Genomic DNA, 20,498 nt, shown 5'->3' on the forward strand with positions numbered 1-20,498 from the left:
TGCGAGCCTCTGCAAAGGCGGAGTGTGCGCGCGAACCGGCTTGCAGTATGCTATAAACCGCGTTTTTATGTGCACAAAGAAAGAGCAGCTTCCAATGTCAAATGCAAAATGCACCGTTGTTTCTTTGATGTCCGAGCACAGATTCTCCAGCGAAGAACGGCTCCATTCAGTGATGTTTTAATGTGCTACCAATACTTGACAGTCAGCAGTAAGTTGATTTCAGAAGGCTTTCATCTCTGTTTTGGCCCCACCAGGCTTCTGTAGTTGACAGAGTGAAACCCCACGGTCAGACCTGTCTCTACACACAGAGGCTCTGGAGGAAGAAGGAAGAGAGAAAATATGAAGTAAATAATCTCTCTTTTTCTCATCTGCCAAAGCAAATTTTATTTTAGTTCTTTTTTAAAAAAATGTACCCTTAGAGTATTCCTGCTATAAAGGCTGTAGTACATATAAAAACATCTACTTTGAGATGTTTGGGTTCTTGGTCATTCTGAAATTGTAATTTGTGTCAATTGTAAAGTATTGCCTTTCTATACCTGTACCTAGTTCAGTTCTCTGTACTCAGAAGTCAAGCGCTTGATGATAACTGGTCTTGTTCTATGTAAAACTGCAATGTTTCCAATCACCTATTTTGAAAGCAGCTTAGGTAATGTGTCTATTTTGTGTATGCATTAATAAATTTGTATGCATCAGTTTATGCTCTATTCATAATGTAGCCAGGGAAGATTTGTGTTTCATTTTTTAGTCACGCCTATTGTGAATCCATAACATGGCATTTCTCTTTCTCTGATTAAACCACAGGCATGGCCGAAAAGGCTGGCGACTGCTTGAAACTGCACATTACAAACAGTAAAAAGAGATCAGGACCATATGCTGTAAATTGTAAAAACACAGAGCGGCATTTGTAATTGGTTTCCTTTGGAGTAATGACACAGCGGCCAAGAACTCATAAACAGCAGTAATCTGCCCTTTTTTTGTTTGTTAGTTGTTTTCTGGGATTATATAGTCTGTGTACTGCCTGCGTCTGGGGGATCAGAACCAAGGGGGCTTTTGTGACGATGCCCGGGCACTGATCATGAAATACTTGAACAAATATCATGAAAATGACCCCAAAGCACAGTCACTGAAGAGAACAACGAGCTGATCCCCACCTGAAGCGGTTTCCCTGGTCCACATGTTTGCACATGTCACAACCGTGGAAGGTTGAAAGCGCGCGTCCAAGGCGTCCTTACCAGTGTGTTTCACCCCTTGCCTAAGAACAACCTTTGAAATATTTAGTGCTGAAGCTGTACCACAATTTGCCCTCCTTTAAACCGATTATGTTCTTCCGCTTAGATCCAGTTTCCATGTAATAACCTGGTGCCGTCCCCGCTGTCTTCCATTCTACCCTCCCGCCCCACTGATAAACCTATAGGCCTCCTGCTCAAATATCTTTCTTCCCTGTTTGAAAAAAAAAAGAAAAAAGATTCCACTGTGCTCCAGCCCAGTGCTTTAAGTCTGCTTTAAGTCTGCTTTAAGTCTTTCGTGCCCTTCATCGCATTCTGTGACCGTTCTTTAAAATCTCCAGTCATGGATGAAAGATTAAATAAATAAATAACAGATGACTGAAAGATTTCCGGCAGCCTCTCCCTGCACCTGTAAAGGGCTCCTCATGTCTTTTCAGAGCGAGGGAGCGAAGCAACTGGTTTTTCGTTTGACATGCACATATTGATGTGGGTGTGAAAGCTTGCGGACTGAGGGATGCATTTCAACAGGGCAAAAACATGATTGCACCCTTTTGACCTCAATCACGAAGCCCATAAACCTTCAAAGGGAAAGAAGCCGTATGTGAGATGCTGCTCACCTCAACAGACCCACGCCCAGGACTGTCCTGCAAAAATCCCTGGATGAACGCTGACCCCTCAAAATCGTGTGTGAAATGGATTCGGTTGTTTTCACGATCTCCTGACTGATTGTTATTGTATAACTAGACTACCGGATAGGGTAAACCAAGACTCCAGTCAGATGAAGGGTTTTTAATTCAAGATATGTGATGTTTATACAGACACACAGTTGGTTTCATTAGATGACCCACTTGTGTATCAGTAATTCTCTTTGAAATCAGAACCCTCCCAGACTATGAAAATATGAGATACAATGTGCAGGAATACTCTTTCGACATTAATATTGATGTAGGTCCCAGTATGTTGGTTTATGATGCATATAGAGATCATGCTCACCTTCCGGCATGACATGTACTACTAAGGCCAAAACTAACACATGAACATTCATAAGCTTGTTGACTTTACGACGAACCATCCGTTACCCCTGCGTGAACTTTAACACGGGTGTAATTGTACGGTTTCTGCTGTTTTGGTCTGAACGCAAGTACAATTTAAGGAGACTTGTGTTAAACACAAACACAAAAGTATGAAGGTAAATACAGTTCAAGTCTCCAGTACTTTCAATACTGTCCAGTTTTACCTGTAGCTCTCCATGTGCCGGTGCATGGCAACCTTTCGATTAAAACAACTGTGTAACTTTGAAATACATTCCATGTAGTTCACCAAAGCCATGTTAACTATTCCATAATGAATCGGTGTGTTTGTTTTTATGTTTATGAAGAACCAGAGTAGACACAAAACAGCTCTCTTAATTTGGGGGAACATGGTAACCGATAATTTAGTCTGAATTATCTAGTGTGAGTGATATAAATTCCAAACAGGACTCCCCCAGTCCCCTTCTAATCGTCTTTTGGTCACTTTTTTAAAATGATGACGTGACAGATCTGACTAAACTAGCAATCAGCTCCGTTTCTCGGGTATTCCTGGTATGATGGAGACACCATGTGGCCATTTGGTTTTTCTTTTTTTAGACAAAATGCACGATAGTGTCTTTCATCTTAAAAGATTTTTCTTTAGGCTGATTAAACATTAATTTACATTTTTGTAAAATGGGTTTCCTAATCGAATCGTTTCCCAATGTATTAGGCTGCAGGCTACAGTAAGAAAGAGAACGGCGGCATAGCGCCATACAGCCCGAACCGACTGTAACGCGATGACTTCTGTCGTCACTTCCGCTCCTGAAAAAACGGAGAGGATTTGCGTTTGGGAGCAAGGCGGATTGGGAAGCATAGCTCGTGGAAATGATTTGATCGGCACTCATTAAAAATTCATTATTGGCTAAATCCAGCCACCCATAGAACGTTGCCAAAACGGCTTCAGCCCGAACTGAACGGAATTGGATGATAAAGCCGAATACAGGTAAGAAGGCGCGTTATCGCGGATTACGGGATGAGGTCAGGGATGGGTGCGGGCCAATCTGGCACTGCAGGAGATGGTGATGGTGATGAGGAGGGCAGATTACGGGCTTGGGCGCTGGCCACTTCAGATAGCTAAATATGAAATGCACCTAAGGTAAAGCCGTATCGTAAGAGTGAACCAAACCGGGTTTTGTTGGAGTCTAGGGTGGTTATGTGTAGCTGGACATGTGTGTCACAGCTGCCGTGGGATTACGTGCGCGCCGGCTGGTCGCGGCTATGCCGACGTGTCATGGTCTGCAGCTCTGTGATCCAGCGGCGGTTCTTTAGACTTATCAGATCTGGCAGCCAGCTATCCGATGTCCTCCTCCTCCTCCTGCAAGTGCCTCCAATCAAACGGCAAGTATATGCGCAGCTCAGCGTGTCGTTCTCCCACGCGTGTGCCGCGTAAAGGTCCACCATGACGGACAGCATCCTGAGTAAGGCTGCCACGATGGAGATCCCCATAAACAGAAACGGGGACACACGGACGGCTGAAGATGACAGTCTGGAGCAGGTTGGTGATTGGGTCTCTCACACACACACACACACACACACACACACACACACACACACACACACACACACATATATATCAGAATGAAAAAAACAGTGATGTGTCAGCTGTCTAAATCATCAAGATTAAAAAAGACCAGACACGTCACTATAGACTCAACTTTTAATTACCATATGATGTGACATTTTGTGACATTACAAAAAGAAACGTTTTGTAGCTGCTTTGCCCGCACCACTCTGCATGGGGACAGTGCCCCCAGTCCATGTCTTCCACGTTAGTGTGACTGGGTTTTGTTTTGGTTTTTCTTTCTGTAAACCATCCCATTTCACCACAGTTGTTGTCACAGTGTGTCATTTGTCTCGCGTGGCAGACTGACATTCCCTCTTGGTTTGTCCCTCTGCGCTCATGCTGCCATGCTGCTGTCTTCATGGCTCGTTTTGCACAACCTGCACACATCTCTTGGAGCTTAGAGAGGAAGGTATGGAGTCTGTGAGTTATTGAGAGCCTTATGGCGGTGTCATGCACCAAAGGTGAAGGACAAACAAAAAACACTGCCCATGCACCGGCACTGGTGTGTGTAGGTGTTTGCGTTTAAGATCAGGGAACTGGGTGAGCTGTGCGCCTCGGTGAGTTACTGCAGCGGAGTAAATAGGAAGGTCAGCTTGGGGTGAGAATGGGACAGAATAACAGGCCGATTAGTTACAGTGTCGTTATCGCATGCACTTAGATCGGTTATAATACTACCTTTGAGTTTCTGAGGAGCGTGGACGTGTCGTAATTCTTCAATTAAATACTCCCAAAATGTGCATGGAAACAACTTTCTTATAAGCAGTCTAAACATTTTGCAAAGGAGTTAATAAATGTTAGGGAGGAGTTTTCAGATGATTACGTCACATGTTTCAATCACAGCAATTGCTTCTCCTAATCTGGTCATTTTAGCTTCTCAGCTCCACCCATCTGCCTCCAGCCCTTATGATTGTTACTCATCGTTAATCATTGTTAACGTCTGCAGAAGTTTTCTTTTGATTACATTTTTCTGGACTTGAAGCCGTTGTGTATGTTGTTCTGTCCGCCGCGGTCATCCTAAGAATATGCAGATGTGTGAAATAGGGAAATCATGTCATTTCTGACTCACCCTTTCTTATCATTTGAGTTCTGTGTATTTTCAGCATTTTCCTCTTATGCAGAGCAACGTAAAAGCGTTTATTATTATGATGGCATTTGGGCTTCCTGGGGACAGAACCCATGATGGCGGTGTTGCGAACACCTTGCTCTGCCCTGTTCAGCACAGCTGCTCTGTGTCTCATTCAGCAGCTGGTGTGCACAGAGCTTCTTTCAAACAGTTTTTAGCCAAACAAACCACATGCTAATCTCACGCAGACACTGACAGAGGTGACACCACCCCCCAAACTGAATTAAACTGCAGGAGTCAGAAGACTTTTGGTGATATATATGCGTTTGGGTATTGGGTAGTTTTGATGGCTTCTGTGACAGAGACCTCTACAGTCATCTGTGAGTCCAGCTATCAGGCGTATTCCAGCCACCAGTCTTTACTGGGGAATGTTGTCCTGTAGTGCTGAGGGCTTCTTTTCCCAGCTTTCCCGTTCTTAAACTATCTGCTTCTTGAGAAGCCCTTCATGAGGAAAGTCAAGCGTTACCTGAAATAGCAAAAACAGCAGGTTTAAGCAACAGAAACATAAAGTTGTTCTAAACGATTGAAGCTAGCCACCCCCGCTGTAGACTCTGATCTGCTGGAATGCGCAAAGTCGAATCCCCCGACGTTAACTGAACCTTTCCCAAGCCTCCTGCAGGACTGAACCTGTTCCAGCCAGGCTGGGCAGGACATACCTGAACACCATCGAATATCCTCTCGATCGTCTCCAGGACCTGCAGCAGGTGATGGTGTCTGGGCCCAACCTGAACGAGACGAGCGTCGTGTCCGGAGGCTACGGGGCGGCCGCCGAGGTCATCATCCCCACCTGCTCAATTAAAGGTGTTTGCAGCATCTTTTACCAACACTGGGCACTGGGCACGTCATTGGGGTGCGAGTCTAGAATCGTGGCAGGTAGAATTAGCAGGGAGTCGTTATGCTCAACATCTGTCGTCCAAATCTTTATTTTCTTTTTTTTTTTGCCAACATATTTTTTTAGGACCAGCTATACTTTTCAATGAAGAGTATTTTGAAAGAAGATGCGGTAACGCTCCCAAACCAGGTGTCTTTTATACACCCATATGAGCTGATTTTCATACCTTGAATTTTCCCATTCTTTCTCTGCCTTTCTATCAGCGAGGAGCATGTTTGAGACTTTTTGTTTTTACACAAAGCACGTCACTTTTCCACAGGCTGTAAAGAGGACAGAGACATACTGGCTGCATGCTAGTTTATGATGGGAACACTAACACAAGATTGCACTTCCCTTATGAATGTATTTATGTATGTATGTATGTATGCATGTATGTTTGTATGTTTTGTAGAACAGTGCTATATACAAGCTTTTTTCATGATGTTATGCCAAATAACTCAGATTAACGCAGATTGTGCAGCAACAAGGCAATGTGGAATAAGTAGTCCTTTTTGGGGCACTAGACCTGCAATGTAAAGCATATACTCATTTTTCTCCATTGCTTATTCAACTCACCTTTTCTTTCATATGGTCTGTTGCCATCGTTCCCTGTTCTGTCCTCTTTCAGTGCTAAATGTTCCCATCGACCTTTGACCCCTCACCTTAATCTTGCCGATCACTTAGCATTGTTGCTGTTATTCTTCTTTTCCTCCTGCTGTTTATTTACTTTTCTGAAATCATTACCGTTGTTTTCACGATAACACTTTTTTTTTTACAGTGTACTCACTGTATTCTCTGTTCCCACCCATACCTCCTCACCACGCTGCCTTTGACCCTAACCTCACTGCACCTTTAACCCCAACCTCGCCATGCCTTACTCCGCACTACACCCTCACATCCAACCTTCACCCCAACAATACCCCGACCCTCACCCTCACCTTTAACCCCACCTTCACCCCTAGCCTCACCCCTGTCTTCACCCCAATCATACCCTGACCCTCACCTTCACCTTTAACCCTCACCCTCACCTTTAACCCCACCTTCACCCCTAACCTCACCCCTGTCTTCACCCCAATCATACCCTGACCCTCACCCTCACCTTTAACCCCACCTTCACCCCTAACCTCTCCCCAATCATACCCTGACCCTCACCTTCACCTTTAACCCTCACCCTCACCTTTAACCCCACCTTCACCCCTAACCTTTCCCCAATCATACCCTGACCCTCACCCTCACCTTTAACCCCACCTTCACCCCTAACCTCACCCCTGTCTTCACCCCAATCATACCCTGACCCTCACCCTCACCTTTAACCCTCACCCTCACCTTTAACCCCACCTTCACCCCTAACCTCACCCCTGTCTTCACCCCAATCATACCCTGACCCTCACCCTCACCTTTAACCCTCACCCTCACCTTTAACCCCACCTTCACCCCTAACCTCAATGCTCCATCCTTACTCCTCCTTTCATTCCCGCCACTCTTTTCTTCTTGACTTCTTGTCGAGGTGTCTTCCAGACGACACGTCTGCGTGACCTTCAGTCTTCCTCTCTTGCCACCAGCACACGCCATGCACCCCAGTAGCAGCAACCCATCCTCCATGTCTGAGGAGACCACGCGTGGCATCGCTGTGGAAAAGTTTGACAGCATGAAGAAATGGGGCATTAACACTTACAAGGTGCGTTTCCTTCCTGATCCAGCACGATCTGAGATAATGACCACAGCAAATCATCAGCCAGCGACTGTCTTTCCTCTCTCTCCTCACTCCGCCCTTCCCACCGGGCCAAAAGTGCACCAAGCAGATGTTCTCGGAGCGCTTCGGGCGCGGCTCCCGCACCGTGGACCTGGAGCTGGAGGCCCAGATCGACGTGCTGCGCGACACCAAGCAGAAGTACGAGCACGTCCTGGGTCTGGCCCAGGCGCTCACTGAGCACTTCTGCAGCATGGTGCAGACGCAGCAGGCCCTGGGTGACGCCTTCGCCGACCTCAGCCAGAAGTCCCCGGAGCTGCAGGTACAGCACCTGCCACTCCTGCCAGTGTCCCCTGGTTTGTCCCCCGGTTTGTCCCCCGGTTTGTCCCCCGGTTTGTCCCTCGGTTTGTCCCCCGGTTTGTCCCTCGGTTTGTCCCCCGGTTTGTTCCCCTGGTTTGTTCCCCGGTTTGTCCCTCGGTTTGTCCCCTGGTTTGTCCCCTGGTTTGTCCCCCGGTTTGTCCCCCGGTTTGTTCCCCAGTTTGTCCCTCGGTTTGTCCCCCGGTTTGTTCCCCGGTTTTGAATTGTTAGGAGAGTTCATCTGGTTTTATCTAATTTGCTGAATTTGATATATACTGAGTAATATGAACTGCTAGTTAGTAGTTAATTAAGCTTCTAGTCATGCTTCGATTATAATATTGATGGTAAAAATGTCCAAATGTTGCTTTTAGATTAGTAAATCTAGTCAGATTAAAGTAAGATTAAATCATCTGTAGTAAGTGTACTATTGAGTATGCACAAGGATCACTCAGAAGTATCGACACTTACATGCTCGTCCTTTTCAGGACGAGTTTGGCTACAATGCAGAGACCCAGCGGCTGCTGTGTAAGAATGGGGAGACCCTGCTGAGTGCCATCAACTTCTTCGTGTCCAGCATCAACACCCTGGTCAACAAAACCATGGAAGACACACTAATGACCATCAAGCTTTACGAGAACGCAAGGTACAGCAACCTGAGTGGTAACACTCTGAACGAACACTGAGGGAGGTGTTTACCCCTTGAAGCCATTTATCAGAAAGGCTGAGTTCACTTTTTTCCATGTCATGTGATCTTTCCCTAACATTTTTTAATTAGCCTTGGAGGACGTTCTTCTGGGTACCAGTCACTCAGGTGTGAAAGGAGCTGGAATATTTGTAAAAATGCTTCCACACTATGTTCACTAAGAAGAGATCTGTGCGTGTGTGCGAGTGTAGGTTGGAGTACGACGCCTACAGGACAGACCTGGAGGAGATGAGCGTGGGACCGCGGGACGCTGCTGCCCTGGCAGGCATCGAGATAGCACAGCAGGACTACCACGTCCACAGAGACAAGTACGAGCGTCTGCGTGGCGACGTCACCATCAAGCTCAAGTTCCTGGAGGAGAACAAGGTATCTGACATCTGCTGTCCATGGCTGGTCATCACTGCCGTGGGCGCTCTGTAACGCCCGCTAAAGTTCAGTGTATTGGTGATCGGTCGATCAGAGAATCGTTCCGATAATTCGGACTGATTTCATGGTTAATGCGTGAGGTCAGTTTCTTTAAACCCCATTTAGGTGTATTTTGTGTAGGTGTATTTTGAGGGTAGACAGTTGGAGTGTGTAGAACTGTTGATATACACAATTCGTCTTAGCGATTCTCTAGTCCTTAATCAGTGCACCGTTTCTGACCACAGGATCAATATGGACCGGATAATTTTGGAAGTGGCAGTGACACTTCTTCATGTAACAACCCCAGGCAAAACTACTGTACCATGTGAACTTGTAGCGGCTGAACATCCATGTCCACAACTGTACCATGTCGGTGTTAACGCTGTGCTGGGAACGGTGCGCCATCCAAACTCTGGTCAGCAATGGTCCTGTGAAAAGAGACTGACCAATGATGAGCCTGTGTTAACGTGTCATTGGCAGGTGAAGGTGATGCACAAGCAGCTCCTCCTCTTCCACAATGCAGTCTCCGCCTACTTCGCTGGCAACCAGCATCAGCTGGAGCACACCCTCAGGCAGTTCAGCGTGAAGCTGTGGCGACCTGGAGCTGAGCGTCCGTCCTGGCTGGAGGAGCAGTGACGTGCCCCCCCCGGGCCTCCGCAGACACGGGCCGGCCCACGCATGGAGGCTTTTGGCCCGAGCTGGTGGGCAGGAAGGCGGTGAGGGCCTTCGCTGTTCACGCACCATGAAAGCAGATCTGGTTTATTTGAAACCAGCTTGTATTTGGATGAACCGGAAAGGAGTGAGACGTTTTTACTTTCCGCTCCCATCTTTTGTGTTTGTATTGAGATTTTTGAGATTATTTTGGATGGGTTTTTTTTGTTTTTTTGTTTTGTTAAACAAAGTATAACATGCCCACATATGTGGCAGGCACCTTCTAGGATAATCACCTATAATTTAGACTGAGAATTAAGTGTTGTTTGGTGAGTGTGTGTGTGTGTGTGTGTGTGTGTGTGTGTGTGTGTGTGTGTGTGTGTGTGTGTGTGTGTGTGTGTGTGTGTGTGTGAACATGGACAGCAGTGCATGCTGGAGTGGATCATTATAATGGACCATGTTCACAATAACTGTTTATAGTATATGTTATAAAAAGGTAATTAATGTATATTATTGTGTAAATTACAGTGTAAAGTCCCACATATCAGATTAAACACATTTTGAAAAGATTCTGGCATTTAATGAGTTTTATCATTTTAACTCAAACTGAAGTCGTCACTGACTATATCAGTCCCTCACTCTGATGGCCAGACTATTGTCTCAATATTATCTCAGTCTCAATTGACTATATCAGTAACTACTGAGCTGACGCAATTTCAACTTCCACACAAAATTCCAATGAAAATCATCAGTGATTCTACATGATTTCTGTTGAATGTAGAGAATTTACACTGAATAATCCCATCCTATGTTTCTTTGCACACCTAATCTTCCACCATTCGCTAGTCCTTTGAGATGTCTCTCTAAGCAGCAATAGCTCACCGTTCATTAACCTCCACTCTTCATGATTGGATTGTTGATCTTTTAAAATGCTACAACAATGTTTAATAAGCTTTGTGTTAATTGTGGTCATCAAACTGATTTTTTTTAAGAATCATGAAAAAAAAAAAGGATTTCTACTTAGTAGCCTAGAGGATTTTTCTTCAGAAGTATTTTTATTGTTAACGCTTTATTTATTCACATGGCTGTCCATGTCTGTCTGTCTATCTGATTTTATTGATAATAGTTATGGCCTTACAAATGACTCTACCACAAAGGGTTCGTCGGGATCAGAATTCTCTGTATTTCAGATGCAGGGGTTTGCTTTGGCATACTGGACACAGGACACACATCGAAATAAATACACAAGCCACAGTGCATATGTACATGTAACTTTAGGGGAAAATATATAAGGTGCAGGAATAAACACAAGATGGTGAAGCTCAAATAGGCCTAACAGGTTGTTTCCAAAGGTCAAAGACTGTAGGATGATATGAAGTAGGTTATTGTATTTTAATATTGATTTGTTGGTTTTCATAAAGGCACGACCAGAACAACATATCATCAGTAGGCATTTACGTGTCTTCACTTCCTCCGGCAAGCGTTCACTAGATTTGTTATTTTAAGTCTTATTTTGGGTCAGAAAAGATCACTTGCCGTTAAGATGGATTGTTTTTATAAATGCAATATTAATGCAATTATATATTTATATCTATGCTTTATTTTAGATGTAAAATTACAAAAGGGGGAATAACTGAGTTATGGTGAGTTTCCAAGGTTCAGCAACAAACTAGGGAACGTGCGTTTTGTGGAAATACTACAACCAAAATGAAATGAACTAGATTACTAACGGGGCGAGCGCGTAACGGGGCGAGCGCGTAACGGGGCGTGCCAGGACCAGCGCAGGTAAAAGCGCTCCAGCTCCTCCCCGCCAGCATTGCACAACGTCGCAGGCGTTGAGGGCAAACACCAGGCGAAGCACTGAAGTTCCTCATATTCCGCCTCTAATGCTCATTTTAAGCAGGTAAGTGACTGTTTTACTTTGTAAGTGATATTTCGTCTCTGAAAGCAAGAATACGTTTCAGAGCTTCTGCTTTTTTGACGGTCTTTCTGCTCTGTAAACCACGTAACGAGTGTCATTAGTGAATACGTTTTTACGCGCGGTAGTTTTACGCGGAGTCACAGCTATTATTCTCTGCTTCCTGCTTTGTTAAAAAAAGAACGCTCATGGACCCGGCTTCCGTTTAGCGTGTCAACTGTGATGCGCTGGTCTAACCACTCTCTCCATTTCCCTGACAGCGTGGGCAATCACAAGCTTTTGCCCTGCACTTAAAAAATGGAGCTCCGGCTATAGTGTCCCCAACTGCCACAAGCAATGGCAGAGCTACCACCTCCACCTCCACCTCCTTCTGCTCCACAAGCGCCTCCTCCACCTCCTCCTCCCCCTCTGTCCAGCCCACCTCCTCCTCCCCCTCTTTCTGGCCCACCTCCTCCGCCTCCTCCACCTCCACCTCCTTTTGCTCCACAAGCGCCTCCTCCGCCTCCTCCTCTCCCTCTTTCCGGCCCTCCTCCTCCTCCTCCGCCTCCTCCTCTCCCTCTTTCCGGCCCTCCTCCTCCTCCTCCTCCTCCACCTCCCCCTCTTTTCAGCCCACCGGCGCCACCTCCTCCGCCCCTGGCGCCCGCCCTCGGCGGGAAGCCGCTGACCAGAGGGTCTAGGGCGAGCTCCAGGATGCGCAGTTTTAACTGGGAAGCCATTCCCCAGGCCACCGTGCTGGGCAAACACAACATTTGGACCGCCGAGAAGAAGAAGGAGTACGAGCTCGACACCCAGAGGATGGAGGAGCTCTTCAGTCAGAGAGAGCAGGCCGGGGGTGTGAGCCGGGGCTCCGTACGTCGGAACAGAGGCGCACCGAGCAGCGGCCAGGCAGCGGAAGTGGTTAGTGGCAGACTTTTGTCTTTCCTTTTTTTCTTTTTTTAAACAGTAGGCAACGCTCCGTATATGTGATAGTGAGTCATACTGTCCTGGCGTTGACTGTCTATGTGCACTCAAGGCCGTGAGACTGTAAAGGTCATAATGTTTTCATGTGGTCTAATCATTAATGCCAAACGCTTCGTGATACATTTATGACACTAATTTTCATTACTTCCAGTCTGATCAGAACCCAACTAAAACGTATCGGGCAAAATGGCCTTACGCAATTCACTGAAGGTGGCGATTGAGGTTTAAAAGTGTATTTTTTTTAAGTAATAACTATACAGTTAAAACTCATCGCTGTCTTAACATAATTTAGTTCTGTTAGTATGTCCTCACTTCATGTTCTCAGATCTGGTGTTTTCTTGAAAAACATCACTATGACTTTAAGATACGTTTCCAATTGGATTTCATTTCTGTGAGCGGAGATTTTTTTAATTGTGAGATATGGTGTTGTAATCGTACGATGGTGTCGCCCTGGTATGCAGAGGATTATTTCAAAACATATCCTGTTTATCTGATTTGTGTTTTCTCTGGTAGCCAGACAAAATGCACATCTTAAACTGCCTTTATTTATTTAGATGTTTAATGACACCACATGTCTGTTAATGGTGTAGGATCCTTGCTTTCACATTATGAACATTTTATTTCCCGTTTCTTTGATCTACACCCTATGAAGTTCTTTTGTTCATTTCATACTTCTTTGTATATGCTAGATGGTTGGGTGGATACATGTCTATTATTAATACCTTGCATTTGACCAGTACTGTGATGTGGTTAGCTTTATTTTATTACCTGTTTGGCTGTGATTGTTTTGTGGTCCTTCCATGCATTGTGTAAGCAACAATCAGGATGTGTTTGTTATAGATACACATAGTTCTGCAATTGTGTGTGATGTAATCAGATTTTTAGTTTACTTCTGTATAATAAACCGTAGAAAGGCTCAGAAAAATGTGCAGGATTTGGGGCCATCAGTGTTCATCTGCAACGAACCTAAGTCCAGTGCTACAGTCAATAATCAATAACACTGATGAGCCTGTGTGTGTGTGTGTGTGTGTGTGTGTGTGTGTGTGTGTGTGTGTGTGTGTGTGTGTGTGTGTGTGTGTGTGTGTGAGTGTGTGTGCGCGTGTGTGCATGGTGTGCGTATGTGTGTGTGTGCATGTATGTGTGGTGTGTTTGTGTGTATGTGTGTGTGTGTTGCTATCAGGTGGCTATTCTCAACCCCAAGAAAAGCATGAACATTGGCATTTTCCTCAAGCAGCTCAAGAGGTGAGTGTTTGGGCCTCCGACCTGGACACGGGACCCATGCCAGGCCCAAATCCAGCCCGTCCGTTTCCTGTCAAGTTCTGGGTGGGGTTTCCACGGAAACACACATGTCTCGGCAAGCAAGGCATCTGAAAACTTCTTGACTGCACCAATGGAAGACAGAAGTTATTTTCAGAGATAAAGGGAGTCAAATCATCAGGCTGCTCAGGCAGTGTCATCAATAGCTCAAACGGGGACAATGTGATAGACTTTGAGACACGGATGGATCGATGTTCAGATGCTGGAGTAGCTTGCATCTGTGCGTACGCACAGGCACATGTGAATTTGTCTGTGCTAGCAGGCTGGGGCCTGTTCTATGGTGAGGTGTTTTCTGTGCTTTACTAAGGGCTCCTTAGCGGTGATGACACAGTCTGACGTCTGCCATTCCCTCCGCTAACCAACCTGCTTCCCCCTAGGAGTTTAACCAACACATCATATGCATTCGGTACAACGTCATTGCGGTGTAGGGTGCGTCTGATTGGTTGAATGCAGCCAACCCGTGTCACGTGTTGGAGTCTTATGGAACCCCTGTAGCTATTTGATTTGCTAATAGCTCCGCCCTGGATGAACCCAGGAGAACTGCTCATGCAGGCCTTTCCGGACGAGACTAAGACAGACAATTACACATGACCTGCAGTAGTGATGCATGTCTTGACTTGTCCTTGTGGTTGGTAACAGAAGTCGTGGACTTGGAGAAAGGGACGAGTGATATACTGATCACAGTGCATTAAATCGGATCATGATACCAGTACTTCTGTAACCCTAACCAGCGGCATTTTTTAAACAAAGATTAGACCGGTTACAGGAAGTCTGCAAACTTCAAACAGTTTTGTCACACGTCAGATCTTATATTGCGTTATTGTATTTAGTTTTTTTCAAATTCTTGATTATTTCCTTCTCACCTTCTTAATTATTGTATTTTGTACATATTTTTATTATACTTATATTATACTCATATTTTGTCATTTATAACTATTTTCATTGAAGTATTAAAAAATTTAAAAAGCAATTAAAACAAGATTTCTAACAAATCTTTAAAATCATTGTAAAAAGTCTGGCTCTAGCCATATAAAAATAAATATAAAAATGGTCCCATATAACCCATGTACCACCCTCATGCAGGTCCGTGAGCGAAATGATAGAGGACATCTTCAAAGGCAGGACTGGAGCCTTTGGTTCTGGGAAACTGGAAGAACTGTTCAAACTGCTACCTGACACTGGAGAGGTATATTTATTGACAAATCCATCCAGCGCACACAACCGACCAAATCCCCTTCAAATATTTTTCCCCTTAGTGTCGGCTCATGTCGTGTTGATGTGAACTAACATTCACATGTGGGCTTGCTCAAAATGTATTTAATAATAATTTTTTCTTGTCTTGTGTATGTGTGTGTGCGTGTGTGTGTGTGTGTGTGTGTGTGTTGTTATGGTTCCAGGTGAGACAACTTCTTGCTTTTAAAGGAGACTGCTCAGGCCTCACTGAAGCGGATCAGTTCATGGTACAGCTTGTAAAGGTCCCAAGGTCAGTCACACCTCACAGACACTCAGGACTGTTGTGTGCATTTGTCTTCTCTATAGTGCAGAATGTTTGTAATGCATCCAGTTTGTTTTAGCAGCCGTGCACTTTTTTTCTGTTAAAGCCGTAGTTTGACTTCATGCACTTTTGTGTTACACCAAGGCTAATGAAGTGTAGACCTCAGTTAGCCTCATCTAAATCGCATTGTGTTAATTAAGTTTTCCAGTTTTCTCTTCTTGTTCTTCATACTTTTTTGTTTTAATCGATTCTTTGAAGTCTATTTAGTTTTGAATGTAAAACAGTCCATGTATGATACGAGTTTGATTCGTTGCGTCTTCACTTTTCATCTTCAACTAGCTATGAAGAACGACTTAAGTGCTTAGTCGTGAAAGATGAATTTCCGCATTTTATGGAGGAGGTGAATCACTCCATCGCCATCATGACTGCTGCAGGGGAAGGTACCATCACACTATCACCCAGGTTCACCATCACACTATCACGCAGGTTCACCATCACACTATCACCCAGGTTCTTGGTTCCAGTGGCCCACTGTGGCCAGTGTTTGTGCGCTATTTTGACCCTCTGAACCCTCTGATGTGGTATTTCTCAGTCTTGCTCCTGAAGATCCCCAGTACTGCGTGTCTTTTTCCCTTCTCCCATCACACCTTAATCACCACCTAGTCAAACACCTGGGTGTGTTGTTTGCAGGAAAGGGTGGGGCTCGTCACAGCTAAGCTATGTTATGTTTACCTCGTATCCAGCTTTATATCCATGTTCACTCTTCAGCTCAGATGAAAATGGCATTTTATTTGTCTTGTATTTAGCCAAGTACCAAAGTTTAATCTAAGAATTAGATTTTTTTCTTTTATTTTGCCAAAGCCTTTCTGAGGTGTTAGATCTCAGGATGTTTTAAGCTTTTTTATTAAAGCACTTTGAAATGCTGTAGTGTATGAAAAGTACTCTACATTAAATGTGCCTTACCTTTTACAATGTGGGGGCTTTTTTGTTTATTTTTAAACATTGTAGGCGATGTTGTCATCCTTGTATCCATATGTGGTTAATATGTGACAGTAGTTTGCATGAGAGATCTTTTTCCAGTGTCTGGATATGACACTGAATGTCAAATCCACAAAGTAGTTTTCAGAATCTATACAGACAAATGTTGACTTATGGCTTCACCTCAAGCTGTTTTTTTTAAAAATAATTTTTATACACACTAAGATACACAACTGAACACTTCAGGTGATTCTAGTTTTCATGTATGGCCTGATACCAAAAATGGTTTTTTGCTTGTCTGTAAACAAACCGTTGTTTCTGTCTGCAAACTCGTGCAGAGCTGCTGGACTGTGCTGACCTCCACTCCATTATCCGCCTGGTGTTAAAGACTGGGAACTACATGAACTCTGTGAGTACTTCTTCTTCTTCTTCTTCTTCTTCTTCTTCTTCTTCTTCTTCTGCTTCTGCACATGCATGAGCACAGGCAGACCACTGCAGTGCGGCGTGAGTGCTCAGGTGGCCTGCTGTGCCCTGGCGGGCCCTGAGCTGACCCGTGCCATGTTCTGTCCCTCTGCCTCTCGCCAGGGGGGCTATGCAGGCAGTGCAGTGGGCTTTCGCATGACATCACTGCTGAAGCTGGCCGACACAAAGGCCAACAAGCCAGGAATGAACCTGATGCACTACGTGGTGATGGTAAGAAGACCAGGGCCGAAGGCTACGTTATGCAAATGAGGCATCTCGTCATTGCTTTGTGTGTGTGTGTGTGCTGTGAGCATTGTCAGATTTTAGATGAGTGCTCTGTGTGGTTGTTTTTTTTTCCAGCAAGCACAGAAGAGTGATCCCGCCCTGCTGCAGTTCCCCGACCTGCTCCCACACGTTGGAGATGCAGCAAGGTACACGGCACATTTGAACATCTGCGTCTGATCTGTATTATTACGGACTCCTGCTGACGCAATATCAGAGCATTAACGTTGGGAAAAAACAGGATAATTAATCACGCTGTGACGCGACCCGTTTTTTGCGAAGCGTGGCACGTTTGCTGAAGTCCAGAAAACGTTGCTTTTGTGTACTCCTGGAGTCCGACATGATGTTGTTGTTATTGTTGTTGTTGTTTATGCTGATTGGTTGTCCTCCTCCTCTTTGCTCCAACCATGCAAACCTTTCGAACAAATGCCCCTCTGGTACCTGAAGCGGTGAACATCATGGAGTGTTACATCAACATGTGTTCATCCCTTTGCAGAATCCATAAACAGGAAATCGAGTTAGAGTTCCAAAAGAAAGTGCGTGAGGTCCAGGAGGTAAGGAATGCTGCGGATAAACAGGCTGACCTGGCCACGCAGATGAAAGACTTTTTTAAGGTAACACCTCCCCCTCCATTTTCTGTCTTAAATTACCCACTTGCATCGTAACGAACTTTAAAAAGTCACACAACGGAACAGAGGGACTGCAGAATCATAAACAAAATAGTACTGAAACTGCTACAGTTATTTGGTTGCTTTAATGTCATACTCGTTGGACAGAATGTTATTTCAAGATATCGCCGATGAACCTAGTTAGTCGTAATCAGATCTCGTTCTGGGAGTCTATAAGACTTTAGAGAACGTTTAACTCTGGAGTCGCAATGGCCTGCCGTAATGCGTCGCGTCTTTTACCGGCTGGGACGGAGCCATCCTCCAAGCGGCCACTCTGCGTTCGTGACCGCTCTCCACCCGTTGCTCACAGCATGCCGAGTCCGGAATTGCCAAAACAGAGGACTCCTTCAAACGCCTAAACGAGATCACGGCGTCCGTGGCTGACTACTTCTGCGAGGATCCGGGGGAGTTTAAACTGGACGAGTGCTGCCTCATCTTCCACTCCTTCTGTGAACGGTTCAGGCGAGCTCTTCAGGTAACGCACCCCTCCCACCACAGGGCAACGGTGTTGGATTCTGTCTCGTTCTCTCGGAGTAGAATGTGTGCGGTATTTTAACTTCTATAACTCCAAGGGCCTGCTGGTGTGAGTTATTCCTCTCTCTTAACGTATCTTCATACCTCTCGTATTTGTTGCAGCGTAGCTTACTGGAAAAAAAAAACATGCTTTAAAATGAAGGTTATTTATGTTTTGGGTGTTTCATACTTATGTTAAATAGGCATTGAAGAGCATTGTTTCTGATACAGATTTTTCAAGAGTCAAAATCTATGTTTTACCTGCTTTTCATAGCCGAGTGAAAATTTCAAAGTTGTGTTCAACATCTTTCCTCAGGAGAACACGGAGCGTGAAATGGCCGAAGTGAGGCGGAGACAGCGGGAGAGACTGGAGTCTGCATCCAAGCGTCGGTCAATTGCCACCTGCTCCGCACGAGACAAGGACATGGAGGGGGTAGCGCTGGAGACGGTTCTCCAAAAGTTCCTCACTGCCCCTGGGTCCAGCAGGAGATCCAGGACACCCTCTCCAACAGCGATGGGGCTGAGACTCGCCGAGATCACTTCGCAAGACAACTGTCTCTCCAAAGCATCCAAAAAGCCCAGCAATGCCATAACCATGTCCCAGAATTCCTCAGATAAGGAGAACGTGGAGGACAGTATGGAGGTAACTTCTAAAAAGCCAGAGACCAAAATTTCAAGTCCTTCGTGGAAAAAGGCTGGGAACAGCCCTGCACCGAGTCAGCGAGTGTCTGTGGCAGCAAATGAGGATGAGGAGAGTCAAACGACAGCGGAAGAGGCACAAAAACTAAGGGAAGTGTCACAAAAGGTGCTACGTTACCAGTCCAGCCGAGGGAGCATGTCCTCAGGTGAGTACCTTTCCCCACTCACCTCTCCATGCAAGCGGACCTTCCAGGACCGGGAGAGACTACTGTCTGTTTCCACCGGCGGGGACGCCCCCAAACCTAACATAAGCCCGCTGATTCTGTTGGAGATAAGCACTGACAAGCTCAACCGCCGACACACCATCGCCCTGCCCACGAAGGCCTTGCTAGGAAGCGAACATGAGGAAGACCTGTTTGTACCCGGCGAGCCTGCAGATAGGCGCCCGTCTGGAGATCAGGTTCTGCCTTTGGGAAACATCGTGAGGATGAAGTCTGTGGACAGCTGCCTTTCTCCCGTGAACCCGGAAGCCACGTCAGAGTTAGTTATGGATGTATCTAATGGAGTGGCAGTGGGTGCTTGGAGTGGCCCGGGCACGCCGGCGCAGTCGGGCACACCGGCACATATGGGCACGCCGGCACAGGCAAGCACACAGGCACAGTCTGGCATGCCGGCACAGGCGAGCACGCCGGCGCAGACGGGCACGCTGACACAGTCTGGCATGCCGGCACAGGCGAGCACGCTGACACAGTCTGGCATGCCGGCACAGGCGAGCACGCCGGCGCAGACGGGCACGCTGACACAGTCTGGCATGCCGGCACAGGCGAGCACGCCGGCGCAGACGGGCACGCTGACACAGTCTGGCATGCCGGCACAGGCGAGCACGCCGGCGCAGACGGGCACGCTGACACAGTCTGGCATGCCGGCACAGGCGAGCACGGCGGAAGTGAAAGCAAAGCCCGAGGAAAGCTGGCCCGACTCGCGGCGGGGTAACACTTCCCGAAGCAGCCAGAGCAGAGAACTCTCTCGCTTCTTGTCTTTCTTTAAGCGCTTGGGCGAAAAAGGCAGGTCAAGCAGCAAAGAGACGGAATCCAGCAGCGTGGACCCATAACAAGAAGAGCTGCCACTGAAGAAAGAGTCTCAGTGCTCCTTCTCCATTCCGTCTCTTCATGTGACATGGATGTCACTGGGGAAAAAAAAACTGAAGAGGTGCGATGTACTTTTTTTTTCATGTCCTGAAAAGTGAACAATATGAATGATACTGTAAAGGTGGTGATGCACATGCAAAAAGAAGGCATAGACTGGTAACGTTTAATTTATTACAGTGAAGTATAGGGACATTACAAAGCTGCAATTCCACCAATGTTTCACTTGGCTGCACTGTTTGACAAAAATGCCCTCATTGTAACAGGCACTAGCTCAGTGGGAAAATTACAATGGCTCCTTTCAATAAAAATAGACTTCAATAATTGCAACTACATTGCCACTTATTGCAAGAGCAATAAGCCATGTGATGTATTAAAAACATATTAGTGGGTCCATGATGACAGGTGACATGGTTAAAGATGGATCTGCATTATTTGGACAAAAAAAGTATTTACAT

The 20,498-nt window shown here is 45.8% G+C and overlaps 2 protein-coding genes across 6 annotated transcripts; both read left to right on the top strand.

Annotated features, from left to right (window-relative positions):
- Positions 1–3,067: 3,067 nt before the first annotated feature.
- Positions 3,068–10,077, top strand: arfip2a (ADP-ribosylation factor interacting protein 2a). Of its 5 annotated transcripts, none has more exons than XM_027017962.3 (9): positions 3,068–3,242; positions 3,480–3,794; positions 5,679–5,787; positions 5,945–6,007; positions 7,420–7,535; positions 7,648–7,869; positions 8,390–8,547; positions 8,799–8,973; positions 9,493–10,077. In XM_027017962.3, the coding sequence occupies exons 2-9, from the start codon at positions 3,699–3,701 to the stop codon at positions 9,646–9,648; spliced, it is 1,095 nt and encodes a 364-aa protein (XP_026873763.1). In that variant the 5' UTR covers positions 3,068–3,242; positions 3,480–3,698; the 3' UTR covers positions 9,649–10,077. The 5 variants fall into 5 exon arrangements, with proteins under 5 accessions (XP_026873763.1, XP_026873762.1, XP_081556545.1 ...); XM_027017961.3 differs by having other exon boundaries at positions 3,692–3,794; XM_081700419.1 differs by lacking the exon at positions 5,945–6,007 and having other exon boundaries at positions 3,068–3,794.
- Positions 10,078–11,481: 1,404 nt separating this feature from the next.
- On the top strand, positions 11,482–20,370 carry fhdc4 (FH2 domain containing 4). Its single transcript, XM_027017948.3, has 12 exons — positions 11,482–11,566; positions 11,842–12,478; positions 13,722–13,783; positions 14,942–15,044; positions 15,256–15,341; positions 15,693–15,793; positions 16,670–16,740; positions 16,917–17,024; positions 17,154–17,224; positions 17,572–17,689; positions 18,054–18,218; positions 18,573–20,370. Exons 2-12 carry the CDS (start codon positions 11,918–11,920, stop codon positions 20,004–20,006), a joined length of 2,880 nt encoding a protein of 959 aa, XP_026873749.3. The 5' UTR covers positions 11,482–11,566; positions 11,842–11,917; the 3' UTR covers positions 20,007–20,370.
- The last annotated feature ends 128 nt before the right edge of the window (positions 20,371–20,498 follow it).

The sequence above is a fragment of the Electrophorus electricus genome, chromosome 17 (assembly GCF_041902795.1).
Source record: "Electrophorus electricus isolate QZ-2024a chromosome 17, ASM4190279v1, whole genome shotgun sequence".
NCBI lineage: Eukaryota > Metazoa > Chordata > Actinopteri > Gymnotiformes > Gymnotidae > Electrophorus > Electrophorus electricus.